The sequence below is a fragment of the Triturus cristatus genome, chromosome 4_1, assembly GCF_964204655.1.
Source record: "Triturus cristatus chromosome 4_1, aTriCri1.1, whole genome shotgun sequence".
Lineage (NCBI taxonomy): Eukaryota > Metazoa > Chordata > Amphibia > Caudata > Salamandridae > Triturus > Triturus cristatus.
The window spans coordinates 652034847-652049945 of NC_140585.1; the positions used below are offsets into that span (position 1 = coordinate 652034847).

Sequence of the window (15099 nt, forward strand, 5' to 3'; positions counted from 1 at the left end):
GGCTAAAGGGACCGTGTTAGTCCCACTGAACAAAGTACCTTAAATCCTGGATGCGTAGATCTGAAGCAAAGAGGTGTCATTTAGCCAAAGCGATGCATCTGTTCTGAGATGCTGCGAGGATGTCATGCGAGGTCCTGTTGCATAGACATTGAGGATCCAGTCTACGGGATTTGCAGTGCGAAGACCGGGTGTCGAGGATGAGGCATGCAGGTGGCGATGCATTGGTTCTGAAGAGCTATGACGCTACGATGCAGAGGCTGGTGTCGGCGTCTAGCTGCTGTCAATGAGAGATGTGAGGACCTGGGTCGGAGATGCGCCATGCTGTCAGCGATGCGCTTGTTCAGAGGCCTGAGAGGGCAATGTGGGCCTTATACGCCGGGCCGAAGCCATGCAGCACCGGCGATGCAGTTATCCTGGCAGAGGATACGCCATTCAGCCAAGGAAATGCATTTGGTTGGCTAGAGGATGCACCCCTCAGCAGAGAAGTGAAGATGCTAGGTTGTTAAAAGCCTATTCAGATCAGGAGGCCAGCCAATTAGCTCTCAAGAGATGCTGGTCCAGCCCTTCTCGCCCAAGCAAGTGGGCAGTATGTCAGCTCAGCAAAGCTGTAGTCCAGGAGAGTGACAGTCCAGCAGACTGCCAGTCTTTCAGCAGCACAGCAGTCCTTCCTGGCACGGGTCCATAAATGTACTGAATAGGTGGTCTGTGAGATCCTTCTTTTATACATAGTTGTGCCTTTTGAAGTGGGGAGAAGCTTTTAGTGGCATGATATGAGGAGCACAGATGCTCTTCCAGCCCTGGCTCCACACTTAACTACAGGGGGTCTGAAGGCCTTTGTGTGGGGACACGAAACACCCTATTCAAGAGTAAGTGAGGCTGGGTCCAGCTCCTCCCTCTATCCTGTCTGTGATAGCCGAATCAGTTACCCGAAAGCTTATATCGTGTGTTGCTTTCTAGGACGAATACACAAAGCCCAACTGCCAACTACTCTGTCATGTGACCAGCAACAGCCTGTAGGCACCAAATAGCTAAGGCAAGAAAATGCAAAATTTCTAAAAGTGGAATTTTCTGAATTGTAATCTAAAGTCTGACTTCACCATACATTAGGATTCCAGAGACACTAGACATTGACCAGTTATATCTTCCTATGTAAATGTAATAAGGAATTCCCAATGTTATCCTGTGGGACATATAGAACTTGTAGTAGTGAAAACGAATTTAAGTGTTTTTCGCTGTCAGGACATGTCCAACATAAAAGTACATGTCCTGCTTTTTAAATAAATTGCACCCTTGCCCTCTAGGCTGTCCAGGGCCTAACATAGAGGTGACCTATTTATTAAAAAGAAAGGTTTGGGCCTGGCAAATTGTTTATCTTCCAGGGTTAAAAGGGCAGTTTAAAACTGCACACACAGGCTCTGCAATTGCAGGCCTGGGGGATGTTTAATCTGCTACTTAAGTGGGTGTCACAATCAGTGCGGCAGACCCACTAGTAGAATTTAACTTCCAGGCCAAGTCACCTTCAGTACACTTTACTAGGGATTTATAAGTAAATTCAAAGTGCCAGTTAGGGATAAGCAAATGTTACCATGTTTTAAGGAGAGAGCGCTACCACTTTAGCACCAAAATAAGATTTCACCAAAAAGGGGACGAGAAACGTTTGGGGTGACTATGCAAAAAGGGTCATTTCCAAAAGCAGGGATGACAAAAAGGATCTTAAAAATTACCAGAAAAGCAAACATATTGCTAAATGTGACGGAGAACCACAGATGGATTTAAATATCATTGTAGTACCAGATCTAGATTATCCTCCTGTAATTTTACAGACTGAGAAACATTTTCCTGATGCAAGCAGCACCACTGTAAGTGGGTGCTCATGTAGGGACTTAAGGCCGATTTTCATCCGTTTTACCTCATCATGTAAGGAGTTTGTAGAAACAGTCACTATGTGAAAACCCATATTCCTGGGTCAAATCAGGTCAACCTTTCTTTATTTTTATTTTTTCAATCCCGATTCTGCGCATCTCAATGTGGGTATTTCCGGTTGAGCACTATCAAAAAATTTGGAACTTAAATTGCAGTGCATCATCATAGCTTACAGGACCACATTGGTCCTTTTCAAAAGTCGCCCTGTAAGAAACTGCTAGGTATTCTCCTTCGATACCACTGAAGTGAATCCCCGCTCCATCTCTCAAAGCTACACATTTTAAAAAACAGTCCATTTCTGATCCTTGCCTCCTACCAATTAAGAATTGCAGTGACCTGGTCACACACTTCTGGTTTATCAGTGCCTCCTAGCAAAAAAGCGCAGTCTCCAGTCTGCTCGAAAAACCCTTGCATCATACTGCTTCAAATAATCCTCATTTCACTGCATCATTTTGCTACTGAACCATATCAAATATCTTCCTTCTTACTACAGTGATAAAAAATACAGGAACGCCCAGCAGCATACCTAATTTGAATCCAGTATTCTAAGGGACTGTCTCTGGGGTTTAAGAATTAAGATGCACACACACATTTATTTGGTATGCTCCTTCTTCAATAAGTCCACTAGGCGACAAAGTGGAAAAAGCTGCCATGGTTCTATTTGACCTCTTTGATATTTTCAATACTGTTATCCACCACTAAGGAATGAGTCTCACATTTGATGCAGGTGTTGATTTAGATGAGAAATTGGACCTGTCCTTTCACATAGGGAAGTGCACACATGGCAGAAGACCAAACCATTGATGTAAAGATCAGCCTGGAGCGACAGAAATCCAGGGAATTGGGCACTTCTTTTCATGGGGTCCCAGAAAAGGTACCTATAACTATGCCACATGAAATGGAGAGATGCAGTCTTTCTTATCCATACTGATCTTAAATTGATATCTTACTGGTAAGGTCTACACTTCACCTACCCTATTCTGTCATCAATCTGCTGGGTAGCCACTGACATTCAGAAAAAGTGAAAAATTAGGCTGCTACCTAACCCCTTTCTTACCACAGAAAGTCCCTGAAAATGATAAGTACAAGTAACTTACTGGCTAAAGGTGAAGAGCATAATCTATCACTTCTAGGGAAAAAAGCATAAGCCTCTCCATGTCATTGTCACTACTACAAAATCTTATAGAGAGGAATTTAGGGACTGCAGAATACTATATAGAGGCATCCCAAAAAATACTTAGCATCTGCAGATTACGGCAGGATAATGGTGAAAACTTACAAAGTCTACCTACACTTTTCCTTACTGTTGAGGAAATTGGTGATCAGCAACCTAAAAACTACCACAACCAAAATGCTGCATGGGCAGTTCTAATAGAGCGCCTGAAATGCTGTTTCTTTAAAAATAAAATAGAATTCTATATGTAAATCTAGGAGGGAATGGGGGACACAAGCATTTGATTTCTTTGCTCAAAGATTTGGAACACGAAAATAGTAGAGCCTCATGCCTACGAAGAAAAGCATAAGAATACTGACCATTTACAAACATAGATGTACTCTGTTGGTGGGAAAATGAAGACCGCTGAAGTGTATTGTATCATGAGAAATATGTATACCTAAGGTTTAAATAATCTACCAAGACAATTAAGCAAAAAAGGCACCAAGTGAAATAAAGTAGTGGCAACAAAAGCAAAATGCATTCGGGTACCCTTGAAAGCAGTACCCTTTAGCAGATCACACACAAATGAACACCGTTATTGTTGCACCAATATGGCCACATAAGGGATGAATCTGACTATAACAATGAAAACCCTGCTGTAAAATCTGCAAAATACATTGAACCAAAATCTGCTCCTTGTGGCCCACCCAAGAGCACATGACACTGATTGTACCTGTTGAGTAATCCCGCTTAGCATATGCATACCTAAACCTAAGTCGGCAAAGGTTGCGATCTAATAGTACAGATACAACTGACACATTGACACACTCCTAAATCAGTTAATAGCATGGTATAGCAGGTATTACTCTCATATGAAAGGCAATGCACATTCAATTTTACATTTCGTCCTTCCTATCTGGGGACCCTCCCTTAATAAAGGCTTCCCTACATTGCCCGCAGGTTTTTGCACCCCTGCAATGACTTCATGATGCATGGGAGTTGAAAATGCCATGCCAGAGCCCTGACTTTCTATGCATGCTGCAGTAGTTCTCTACCCCAAATCACATGGCACGTTGTTTGTAGTGTTCCCATAGTTATGCACTCACAATTGAATCATTTTAGGACTTCAGCTGTGTTAAAATGCTGCTTTCATTGGCATGCCTAGGGTCTGGCTGTTAATGGTAGTATTAGTTAACCAACTGTTTGTGATGTACTCCGCTGTCATAGAAAGAAAATCCCATAACGAAGCAACAATGTGGGCTACCACAGTATGGAAGCTGGTAGCCTGTCTGTTTTGCTGAATAGACCGAAAAAGAAGAAAATATTTATACTGGTGAATTTAAAAGGCATACAGAGAAGCATATTGCAAGTACATACATTTGACAAAGGTACAATATTTTTGTTTCAGCTTTTAGAAAGCACGTGCACACGCCTTTACTTTGATCAAAAAAAGCTGTAAATCTAACAGCATATTATCATGACAGCAGAGTAAAAAAGGAAGGAACAAGGGTATTTACTAATTAGCACTGTATATTCTTGACAGGCTAAGGCACACAAATAGCAAGCACTTCCTAAATTAATAAACTATAAATCAGTAAGTGTATGTCATTGTGTTGGCCAAGTAAATAGCTCAAAGAACTAACACTGACTTTCAAAGTCAAGCTACACATCATGTTGCATGCGCAGTCTAACAAAGGGACTTTTTGATTTCCCGATCAGCAAGCCTAATGGGAACAACATAGGTCAATGTAGCTATCCTGGAAAAGCCATTTCCTTGATGTACAGCCCATTAAGCAATGTCGAAAGATGAAGAACATATGGCTGAATAGGGTTTATCTAACACCCACCCACTCTCACTCTCTTAACATACCAAACGCACCTATAAGCTCTCTTAAAACCCACTTCACTCATTCCACTCACTCATCACTATGATATTTTTTAGGGAACCCTTAATGCTTCTTATTGTACTTTTTTTTTATTGTTGTTCCAGCCAGATAAACCTTCCAGATCTAACAATCAGGGAAGGGTAGATCCACAGCTGTCTTACTGAACTAGTTACCACTGTATTAGCCAAGTAAAAAAAAATACTGAACCTAAACAAATGGTTTGTTTGTAATAATGAAGATTTAGTCTCATATGTCACCAACACTACTAATGTTTTTGCAGGGTTGCCAACATTGCTTTTGATCATTTCACAACAAACCTGTGATTTCATCCTTATTTCACTTTTGTTCCACAGGTGACCAATATTGCAGTTGTAGCCTGAAGAGTGTTTTATAACTGTTTGTTTACTGCTTCTTTTCTTTTCTTTTTTGTAAAACAGTTGTTTGTTTTGTTTCATCGCCATAAACCTAATTGTACCTGCAGTTCTGAATGAAACCTGTAAATTATTGTTTAACTTTTTTGCAGACACCCTAACGTTAGCCTACATTAAGCTTAACCTTTTCCCTGCTCCGAGTGTGGTTTTAAGGGATTTTTTTTTTCTTTTTGTTGTTGTAGGTGAAAGCTGTAAAGCTGTTGTTAACTCCTGATCAAGTAGATGACCCTGTCAACAAGGCAAAGAGACACTTTCTTGAAACAGGTGCCTTTCAAAATGTTCATTAAAAAAGTGAGGATCTGGTCCAAACACCATTATACTATAGCTTCAGATTTTTGTAATAACACATGATCACATTTAATTTACTGTGCATGATGGCTCAAAGATCAGAAAGTTAAATGGAACAAAATAAATATTCTAGATCTAGATGGCCCTGTGCAAGGTTGTTAGCCCATCTCCATTTAATTTGGGTCAGTGGTATACCCTTCAAGTGGCTTTCCTTTTTTTTTTGGAAGGGAGAAGCCAGAAAGTTTGGATACCCCCATTCTCTTCAGAAGCACATGGGATGTCCGCTAGAGTGCCCTAGGTTTAGACTCTCAGGCCCACCCTATTCAATGTCTATCTTAAGCCCTTAGCCTTGTTAGCTGAGGAGTAGGGGGTTAAAGTGATTTCTTATGCTGACGACGCCCAGCTGTTTTTTACCTGTGGAAAGGGTGAACAGATTGGCGGTGAGGCCGTTAAAGAATGTCTTTCATCTGTGCTTCATTGGATGACTGTCAGGTCCTGCAGCAGGAGATGGGTTTTCCACCTCCACTCCTCACGTTGGTTATCCGTCTTCATGAGGATAACTTCGCTAGGGTTCGCTGGGGGGAGCAAGGGCAGCTGACCGATCCGGTTAGAGTCGACAGATGGGTTAGACAAGGTTCTGTGTTGGCACCCACCCTGTTTTTACTCTTCATTAACGGAGTGGTCAACCACTTAGCAGAAGTCCCAGCTGATGCCACCTCGCTGGGGAAAGTTAAAGTAACAACTCTGCTATTTGCAGATTGCACACCTGTTGGTCTCAAAGACCCCCAGCGGCCTCCAACTGCTGCTAGATGGCTTTGATTCCTTCTGTGGGTCGAGAGGCCTGGAGGTCAACACATCAAAAACAAAACTCTTTTATTGTTGAACCCCCACAAATCTTTTAAAGATAAATTGACTCGGGGTGGGTAGATCCCCCTCGAGAGAGTAGTCGCTTTTGACTATCTCAGAGGATATGGCCTGGAAGCACCAAATAGCAAAGCAGACTCTTCAGCAGAAGCAGACTACCGGGGCTCAGCTGAAGGAGCACAGATGCTCCCAGTCAAGACCGCTAGCAGCGCCACTACAGATTTACAACCATAAAGTAGTAGGCTCAGCTTTGTATGGGGCTGAACTTTGGGGGTTTGAGAACTTAGAGGCTCTCTTAATCACTGAGAACAAATGTCTGAGAGCTCTCTGTTCTCTCCCCCAAAGCACCCCACTTCTCCCTCTAAGGTTTGATATGGGTAGGCAATCCATTGTGAATAAGGCACAACTTCGCCCTTTGCTGTTTTGGTTGCGCCTGAAACAAGCCCCCAAGCTTTCACATGATGAAGCTGCGCCTGACAAAGTCTGCAAACTTGATTGTTTTAACAAAATTGGATGGTTTACCAAAGTTGTATCCCTATTTGCAGCAATAGGTTTTGGAGTTTCTGGAATGCCAATGAACCCTGTTCTTTACCAAATAAAATGCTTCTTAAATCCTATTATTGGAACTGGGTGGCTCAGACTAATGCAACACAGTCACACGGTTGTCGCCTCACAACCAAATTCATGGATTTTAAAACCCAAAGTGTACACGAGCAATATTTGGAGGTTATTACAATCCCACAGGTTAGAAAGCTTTATATCCAATTTAGATTTGGATCACTTCCGGTGAACTCCTTTACAGGTGAGTGGCGACGACTCCTAACAGGGCAGCTACATTGCCCTGGTAACTCCAAGTCTATTGAGACAATCTCACTCTTTGCTTGTCCTATGTATAGCTCTCCGAAACACAAATGGTTGGCACCCGTTTATAGCTAGGTTTCTCGGATAAATGTGGATAATTAGAAGGCACACACTTAAAGTGATACGGTTTGCCTTAGAGTTCCCCTTCTCCACTTTTAAAAACCCGCTAATCGAGAATATGCCAGCAACATTAGGATTTTAATATCGCTTGTTGTCCGATCTTTTTATTGTGATTCTATCGTTGGATCTTTAACGCACCTTAACAGGGTCTTACCCTTGGTTATCCACACCTTTTAGCTTTTTATCTTTTGAATCGACTATTTTTACTTATTTTTATTACGACTGTTAATTCTTTGAATAATCATTTATTGTAATGTAATCAATGAACATTTGTAATGTAATTAAACTCGAAGTTCTGTACTGTAAACATTTGCACTTACGGTTTTAACACACCTAAGGTGTTATTGCAATGTACTCATTTCTATCACTTTGCACTGTAAGCATTTGCATTTTTATGGTCAGAACGACCAAAATAAAGTTTGACTTGACTGTCAATCAATTGAAATGCAATGCTTAAAAGACCGATATAATTTTTTTGCTCTATCCTGCCAGTTCGTCAGGATCTGTGGCAGACCTGCTGGCCTAATGATGCATACCTGTTGGCTTAATAATGACTTCCCCCTTGCCCACAACAGGATACAGTCCAGAATTTAGGCATCACATTTTAAAGGGACCTGTTTTTTCAACCTCAAATTCAGTCGGCAGTAGGATCCTGTTGTGGGACGCTTCACAGTCTGAAAATGTTTCTTCCATTTCAGATTAAAAAAACGGTTGTTCAAGTTCTGATATGGTTAAGATTGGACTCTGCAAATGCTTTATACTTGGGTCTTCCAGATTATCGTCTTAACAAACTGCATGTTTTCCAGAGCTCTGCAGCTCCAACTCTCTTGAACCTCCCCCCAAGTTCTCTTATTTCCCCTCATTTGAGGACTCTTCATGGGCTCCGTATGAAAAAAATAATAATAATCTTTTCAAAACACTTGTCCAGAGAAAGGATTAAAGAGTACGCTCTTTCTAGAATTCTCCGATCGGCCACCAGTTGGCTGGCAAAGATCCCAAAGTTTCATCAAGCGAGAAATAGAAGCAGGTCTTTTATCTATCTTGGGTCAGTTGCCTGGAATATACTTCCTTTGGAGTTATGCTTAACAACTGAGACATCAATCGATCTTTAAGAAAAAATGTAAAACCTGAATGTTTCAACAAGAATAATGGTACTGTTTGTGGGTGCAGTTGGCCTTAAAGTCACCACCTAGAAACTCACTTGAGTAGTCGTGCGCTTTATACAACTCATATCATCATCAACTGAAGTGCACCTTACAATGGTTTTTCATTCTGTACTTGGTAGAGAACAAACCATTTGGTAAAATATATGGAGTGAAAAATGGGTATCTAGGAAACCTAAGTATTTCTCAAATGAACACCAGCTATTGAGTTTTGGAGCATTCGTTATTTGTACAACTCTAAATTTGTTCATACCCATAGTAGCATGTGAGTCAGAGGGTTTTCTTCAAAATGTCTTTTCTTACACACTGGCTTTCATTTTGAAGGCACAAATGCAGAGAAATCCAATTTGTAATAACATATATTCTGCTATTCTGTGTTTCCACATGACTCCTGATGAAAATGGTACCTCACTTTTGTGGGTAGGACTAGTGCCCACAACAGGAAAGAGCCCAAAACGCAACATGGATAAATCATATTTTTGTACTGAAAACTGACTACTTTTTTGCAATATGGATAGCTGTGCATTTTGGTCGATGGCTCAGTCGGCACCTAGGGAAACCTAGCAAACCTGTGCGTTCACCAGAACTATTTGTTAAAGCTTGTTTTGTCATGGCTTATGAAAAACGTAATTGTTGGAGGAGCTGCTGGTCATAACTTGCCTATATTAGGGATGCCTTATATTTATTAAAAAGGAAGGTTTAGGCCTGGCAAAAAGGTTTACTTTTCCAGTTGAATGGCAGTTTAAACCTGCATTATAGGCTGCAGTGGCAGACCTGAGATACGATTTAAACGGCTACTTTAGTGGGTGGCATAATTAGCGCTGCAGGCACACTAGTAGCTTTTAATTAAAGGCCCTGGATACATGTAGATCCATCTACTAGGGACATATAAGTAAATTAAATGTGCCAATTAGGAATAAGCCAATTTTACCATGTTTGAGGGAGAGCGCATCAGTTCTTTAGTACTGGCCAATAAAACCAATTCAGCAAACAGGTGGAGTGATGGCAAAAGGTTTGGGGAATACCACGCCTACGATGTCAGGTCTAACGAGCACATTCATAATTTATCATGATTCTGAAAGCTTTTGGTTCAATTTTGACCAAACTTGCATCACACACAATGACTACATTTAAAATATCACATCGATTTTTATTTTTTATTTTTTTCCAGGTAGCCAAGTAGTGGTTCTCTTTATCTCACAGTAAGATGTATCACTGGGCCAAAAAATATTTTAAAGTGTGTCTGCTATTCTAAAAGTGATTTTTGGTTTATTTGATTTTTTGGAACTTCAGTCAGTGTCCTTTTTGAGATTATTCCAATATTTATTTAGAATGCCAAAATCTTCCTGTTTTCCACACAGATTTTAGTAATAAAGTCTACTTCATCAAGTTATGTGTGATTCAATTTAATAACAGATTTATCGTCAAAAATGTGATGTCATTTAATCGTTTTAACCCTTCTTGTAGCCTGTAGTACTCTTATTCCCTATATTTGGCTACTGGTATGTTTTCTTCTTGGTAATCTTCAGGATTCCTGCAATTTCTTTTATGGTGTAACAGTTACCCATAAGGTATATTGTTCTTCTGGCTATACTGTTGTCTTGAACTGTGGCGTACAACACTACTAGCAGCAATTGGTTTCCTAAAGGTCCTACTGTGTAGATTATTATCCAGTACAAATAAATCCAGATCTAGAAATTAAATACTAGACTTTTTGTACTTCAAACTCGGGTCCATATTAATTTTGTTGTTATTGTGGACCCACTTTTTTTCTTTTTTTTTTTAATTTATTTTTTTAACTGTTTTGATTATTTTCTTGTTCAAGGCATAGATATTTCCGTCATATTTAAACATATACATATAGTCATTACCTTTGCATTGATGAACATCGTGGCACTTGGTATTACAAATTCGTAAACATTTCCTTAAACTGGTAAGTGTCTTCACATTACATTTCCAACTCTCCTCCGTTTTCATTGTCTGAGTCCTCCTCTGCTTCAATGTCGGGGGGGTTCACAAATGTATCCCCTGTACTTATTCCATGCCCCCCATATCTTGTTCCATTTCCCGGGGCAGCCCCGATTTACAAACACTGCTTTCTCTGCCACCATGGCCAAATCAAGATCCCCACACCAGGCGGCCAGTGACGGTGTCTCTTTCGCTCCCTACTTTTGTGCGATGTTGCGCTTTGCCACCATTATCCCCATTGTTACCCACTCCTGTGCTGGGCGGGTGAGATCATTTGGCTCCCATACATTTAGAATGCATCTTCTAGGCTCGGGCGCCAACGATATTTCCACCTTTTGTGATCTGGTCCTCATCACTTTTACCCAGTATTCCGCTATCCTGGGACATCCCCACAAGGTATGGAGGAAAGTGCCCTCCTCCCCACGGCGTCTCAGGCAATACGGATGTGGTGCCGACCCTATTATGTGTAGGATACGTCTAGTGTAATAAGTTCTATGTAGGATTTTTAGTTGTACAAGTTTAAGTCTGGATGGTATCCCCACCTCCCTCTGTGAGGCTAGCGCCTCTCGCCATTCATAGTCGTCGAAATCGCCCACATCTCGTGCCCATTTTTCCCTGAGCGCCCCGTGAGGGTCCGGGAGGTTGTTCACTAACTTTCTATATGTGAAAGAAATGGCTCGTTTATACATGCAATCTGTCAAAAGCCTATCCTCTAAGGGGGTGGCCTCAGGGACCTCTGTGCCCGGCGGTATAGCCGCCCGCAGCGCATGCCTAATCTGCAGGTACCTAAAGCGTTCAGAGGGCGCCAGGTCGTATTGCGCCCTGAGATGCTCGAACGTGGCTACTCCTCCCTTATGCCACATGTCACCTACTGTTGATATTCCAATTGTATCCCATTTGTCAAAGCCCTTGCAGTGTCCCAAGCCGCCCAGCCGCTGTGTCACCCACAGAGGGGTGAGTTGTGTTCACTTTCCTGCCCATCCCATTTTAGCATGCGCTACATGCCAGATGTCAACCGTCAGCCTAGTGGGTCCGAGTAATATCGATGTCTGCTTTCTGTTATATAGTGCGCACATCATGCCTCCAGCCCCAAGCCCACTTCTATCTGCCTTATAGGCGGGATTCGCCTGTGGAGCATGCACCCATTGATTAATGACTTTCAAATGCGCCGCCCAATAATATAGTTGGATGTCCGGTAGCGCAATGCCCCCATCAAACCACCCTTTTGTTAAGCTTGTGTTGTGCGCCGGTTTGTTCCCCCACATTAGCCCCGCGACTTGAGCCGCAATGTGCTTGAAATAGGTGGGCGGCACTGAGTATGGCGTATTTTCGAGGGCGTACAGAAATCGAGGCAGTGCCATCATCTTAAAAAGCGCTGCCTTCCCCAGCAGCGTTAGGGGGAGAGTCCCCCAATGGGTGGCATCTCTTTTTAGACGCTTCACGGGGGGCAGAAGATTTTGCTTAAATTCATCGGGATCCGAAGTGATGTAGATTCCCAAATATTGGAATCACGATACCGAGATCTTCAATGGGCAATCCTCCGGGAGCTGTGGCGGCGGGCCCCGGAGTACGAAAAGTATTGACTTGGACCAATTGATAGTGTAGCCCGATGCACGACCAAATTGCTCACATAAATTGAGAAGTACCAGGATGGAGCGTCTGGGTGAGGCCAGGTAAAGCAGAACGTCATCCGCGTAAAGCGATATGCGGTCTTCCCAGTCTGCTGTCCATCTCAGTCCGCGTATTTGAGGCTCCCACCTGATCCATGCTGCCAGTAGTTCCAACACCAGCGCAAACAGTAACGGTGACAGCGGACAGCCCTGCTGCGTACCTCGGGACAGTGGGAAGTCCTCTGATATGTGTCCATTAGCCGCTACATGGGCCAGTGGCTTTGTGTAGAGTAGGCACACCCACGCACAAAACCGTGGGCCAAACCCCGGTACATGTTAAGTAGGTGTGGGGCCATTGTCCCCGCCAGCTTTTTATGGAGCTCTACAGGGATTCCATTTGGTCCTAGCGCTTTTCCCGTCTGCAGGGAGCCAATTGCACCTGCAGCTCCTCGGTCATCAGATCCGCCTTCAATGTGAGGGCTGTCTCTGGGGCGAGCTTGGGCATCGCAATATCCCTGATATAGGTCAGTGCCTCTTCCACTGTCATCGTTGACTGTGACGTGTACACCTGCTGAAAGTGTTGCGCTAGCCTGTGGACCATGGCTCGTGGGTCAGCGTTCATTACGTTATCTGTCATTCTAAGCTGTGCTATCCATTTTCTATCTCTCCCTTTTATCGAGCCATGCCAGCAATTTCCCCGCTTTATCGCCGGTCTCGTATATTTTATGTCTTGTTGCTGCCATTCCAAGTACAGTCACCTCCCTCAGATGTTCCCTATATAATTGTTGTTGGAGGCGTAGGGTTCGGGCCGTAGAGGGAGTCGGGTCCTGTGAATGTTGTGTATCCGCCTTTTGGAGCTCTGATTCCAAGGCAGTGAGTTCTCGTCGCTGATCTTGCTTATAGCCTGATATATCGGAGATAGCTTGCCCCCGGAGCACAGTTTTATAGGCCTCCCAGAGGGTAGACGGGGAGTGGACCGACCCGACATTTTCCCCGAAGTATTGTTGTGTGGATTTGCTTATGGATTTCATAATCTTGGGAACCTTCAAGTAACCCGGAAATATGGGGAATATTCGCCGCCTTCCCCCTTGATGGTGGACCCACTTTTTAATTACTTTTCATCGCTGTTCAAAATCACTAGCACTTCATCAATAAATCTTGCCAAAATACACATATATTGTATCCAGAGTGTAGATTCTCTTTCCAGGCATGCTCCTGCTCATACTAACCCATTAAAACGTTGCCATAAAAGACAAACATGGTACCCCAAGTTGTACTGTATTTTGGATGATACACGTTCTTATGATACAAGAAAAATTATGTTGCAGTGCAGACAAAGTAATTTAAATAATCACATCCACTCTAAAACCAGCAGATTTGATAGAAAAAAAGTGATTCAGTGCTTCAATACCATGTGTGTTCAATCACTGTGTACAGACTCTTGACATCCATGAAAACCAACCACAAAATATGATCCCATTGTATACCATAGAATTTTAACAGGTCTTTTGCATCCCTAATATTTGAAGGTAATGTTAAAACCATCGGAGCTAAAAACGGATGAATATATTCTTTGGGGAGGAAATATATTAGTCATCACAAGATTTTATACTTTTTTCTTCCATTTTTCTGCTTGAATGATGTTCAACTCTTCAACTGTTAGAAATATATTAATACGCAACCCACAGACAATCCTGTCAACTTCTATATATTTTTTTGAGGTGATAATATCCCACCACCTCTTTGATTCATTCTTCGCAAGTCTTTTCAATTTAATAAATAGCTCTTGTAGTCCCTTAAACTATATCGGACTTCCCTCATGGTTATTATACCTGTCCAATCTCTCTTAAATAGGTCCTCATTCAATTCCTCGTACTTCTTCATGTCATTTGTCATTGTTCCAAAGGTTATAAACTTAGTTTTTGAATATTAAAAGTCACTAAATAATGTACCAATTATCCATTTGCATACCCAACTAACTCCAAAATACTACTAAGAAGTTTCCAATCCTAGTGTACTGTTGCAATGATTCGGCCGTGCCTGATCAATGCCAATATAACTCAAAGAAATGAGATGTTTGTGGCATGTGTAGCTGTAGATGCATATGCTGTGCATCCTTCCACCATCTAGTGTTTGGCTAGGATGTTTACAACTTGTTTTTCTTCTAAACAAGTCTTTGAAAAGGTAATTCCACCTAGCAGTATTAATGCGTACAGGCATCGGTTCCATTGTTAAATTATTTTTTTTCACCGCCATCAGGTTCAGACGTGTTTTTGTGATCTCTGGTTCAGCACCGTGTGCTGTTGTCGCTGGGCCTTCGGACCAGCCCGCCGTCTGGTGCAGAAGACCTCGAAATATCGTCGGTTTTTCAGATCACGTTCCTTTATGCTCCGATCTGGTAGATGATCTTCTGGAAAACAATCACGGTGGTGGAGAATGACCATGGGATGCAAAAGACTCTGTTCCGATTCTGTCTTACCAGAATCTGCCTGGTATTCGAGGTGAGATCTCCACGAAGTCTGTAATCTGTGTTTGTCCCCCGTGCAGACTCCCGTTCAGCGTGCCTGGTCTTTAGTAACCAAGAGACCCTTAGGAATAGAAGAGCAAGCCGCATCACTTCACAGTTGATGGCACACAGAAGGGAAGGAGACTACACTCTGGACCTCTTCGAGCTCCTGAGGGTGAGGTGACTTTCCCATTGCAGAGTATTGACTTCGAGGCAGATGCCGAGGAAGAAGAACCTCTGCTGGCCCATTGCCCACTGAAGGTCTCAGTGCCTCCTTCTGGTGAGTAGAAGGAGTTGCAGTACTCACTACCTTTCTGCTCCAA

General features: G+C 42.5%; 1 protein-coding gene across 1 annotated transcript in view; it reads left to right on the top strand.

The window, feature by feature from the left end:
* The window catches only part of PUS7L (pseudouridine synthase 7 like), a 109626-nt gene that overhangs the window by 67045 nt on the left and 27482 nt on the right, over positions 1 to 15099 (top strand). Inside the window, exon 6 of the mRNA XM_085653047.1 lies at positions 5579 to 5660. Coding sequence (XP_085509173.1) covers positions 5579 to 5660 — 82 coding nt within the window. The remainder of the gene's footprint in view (positions 1 to 5578; positions 5661 to 15099) is intronic.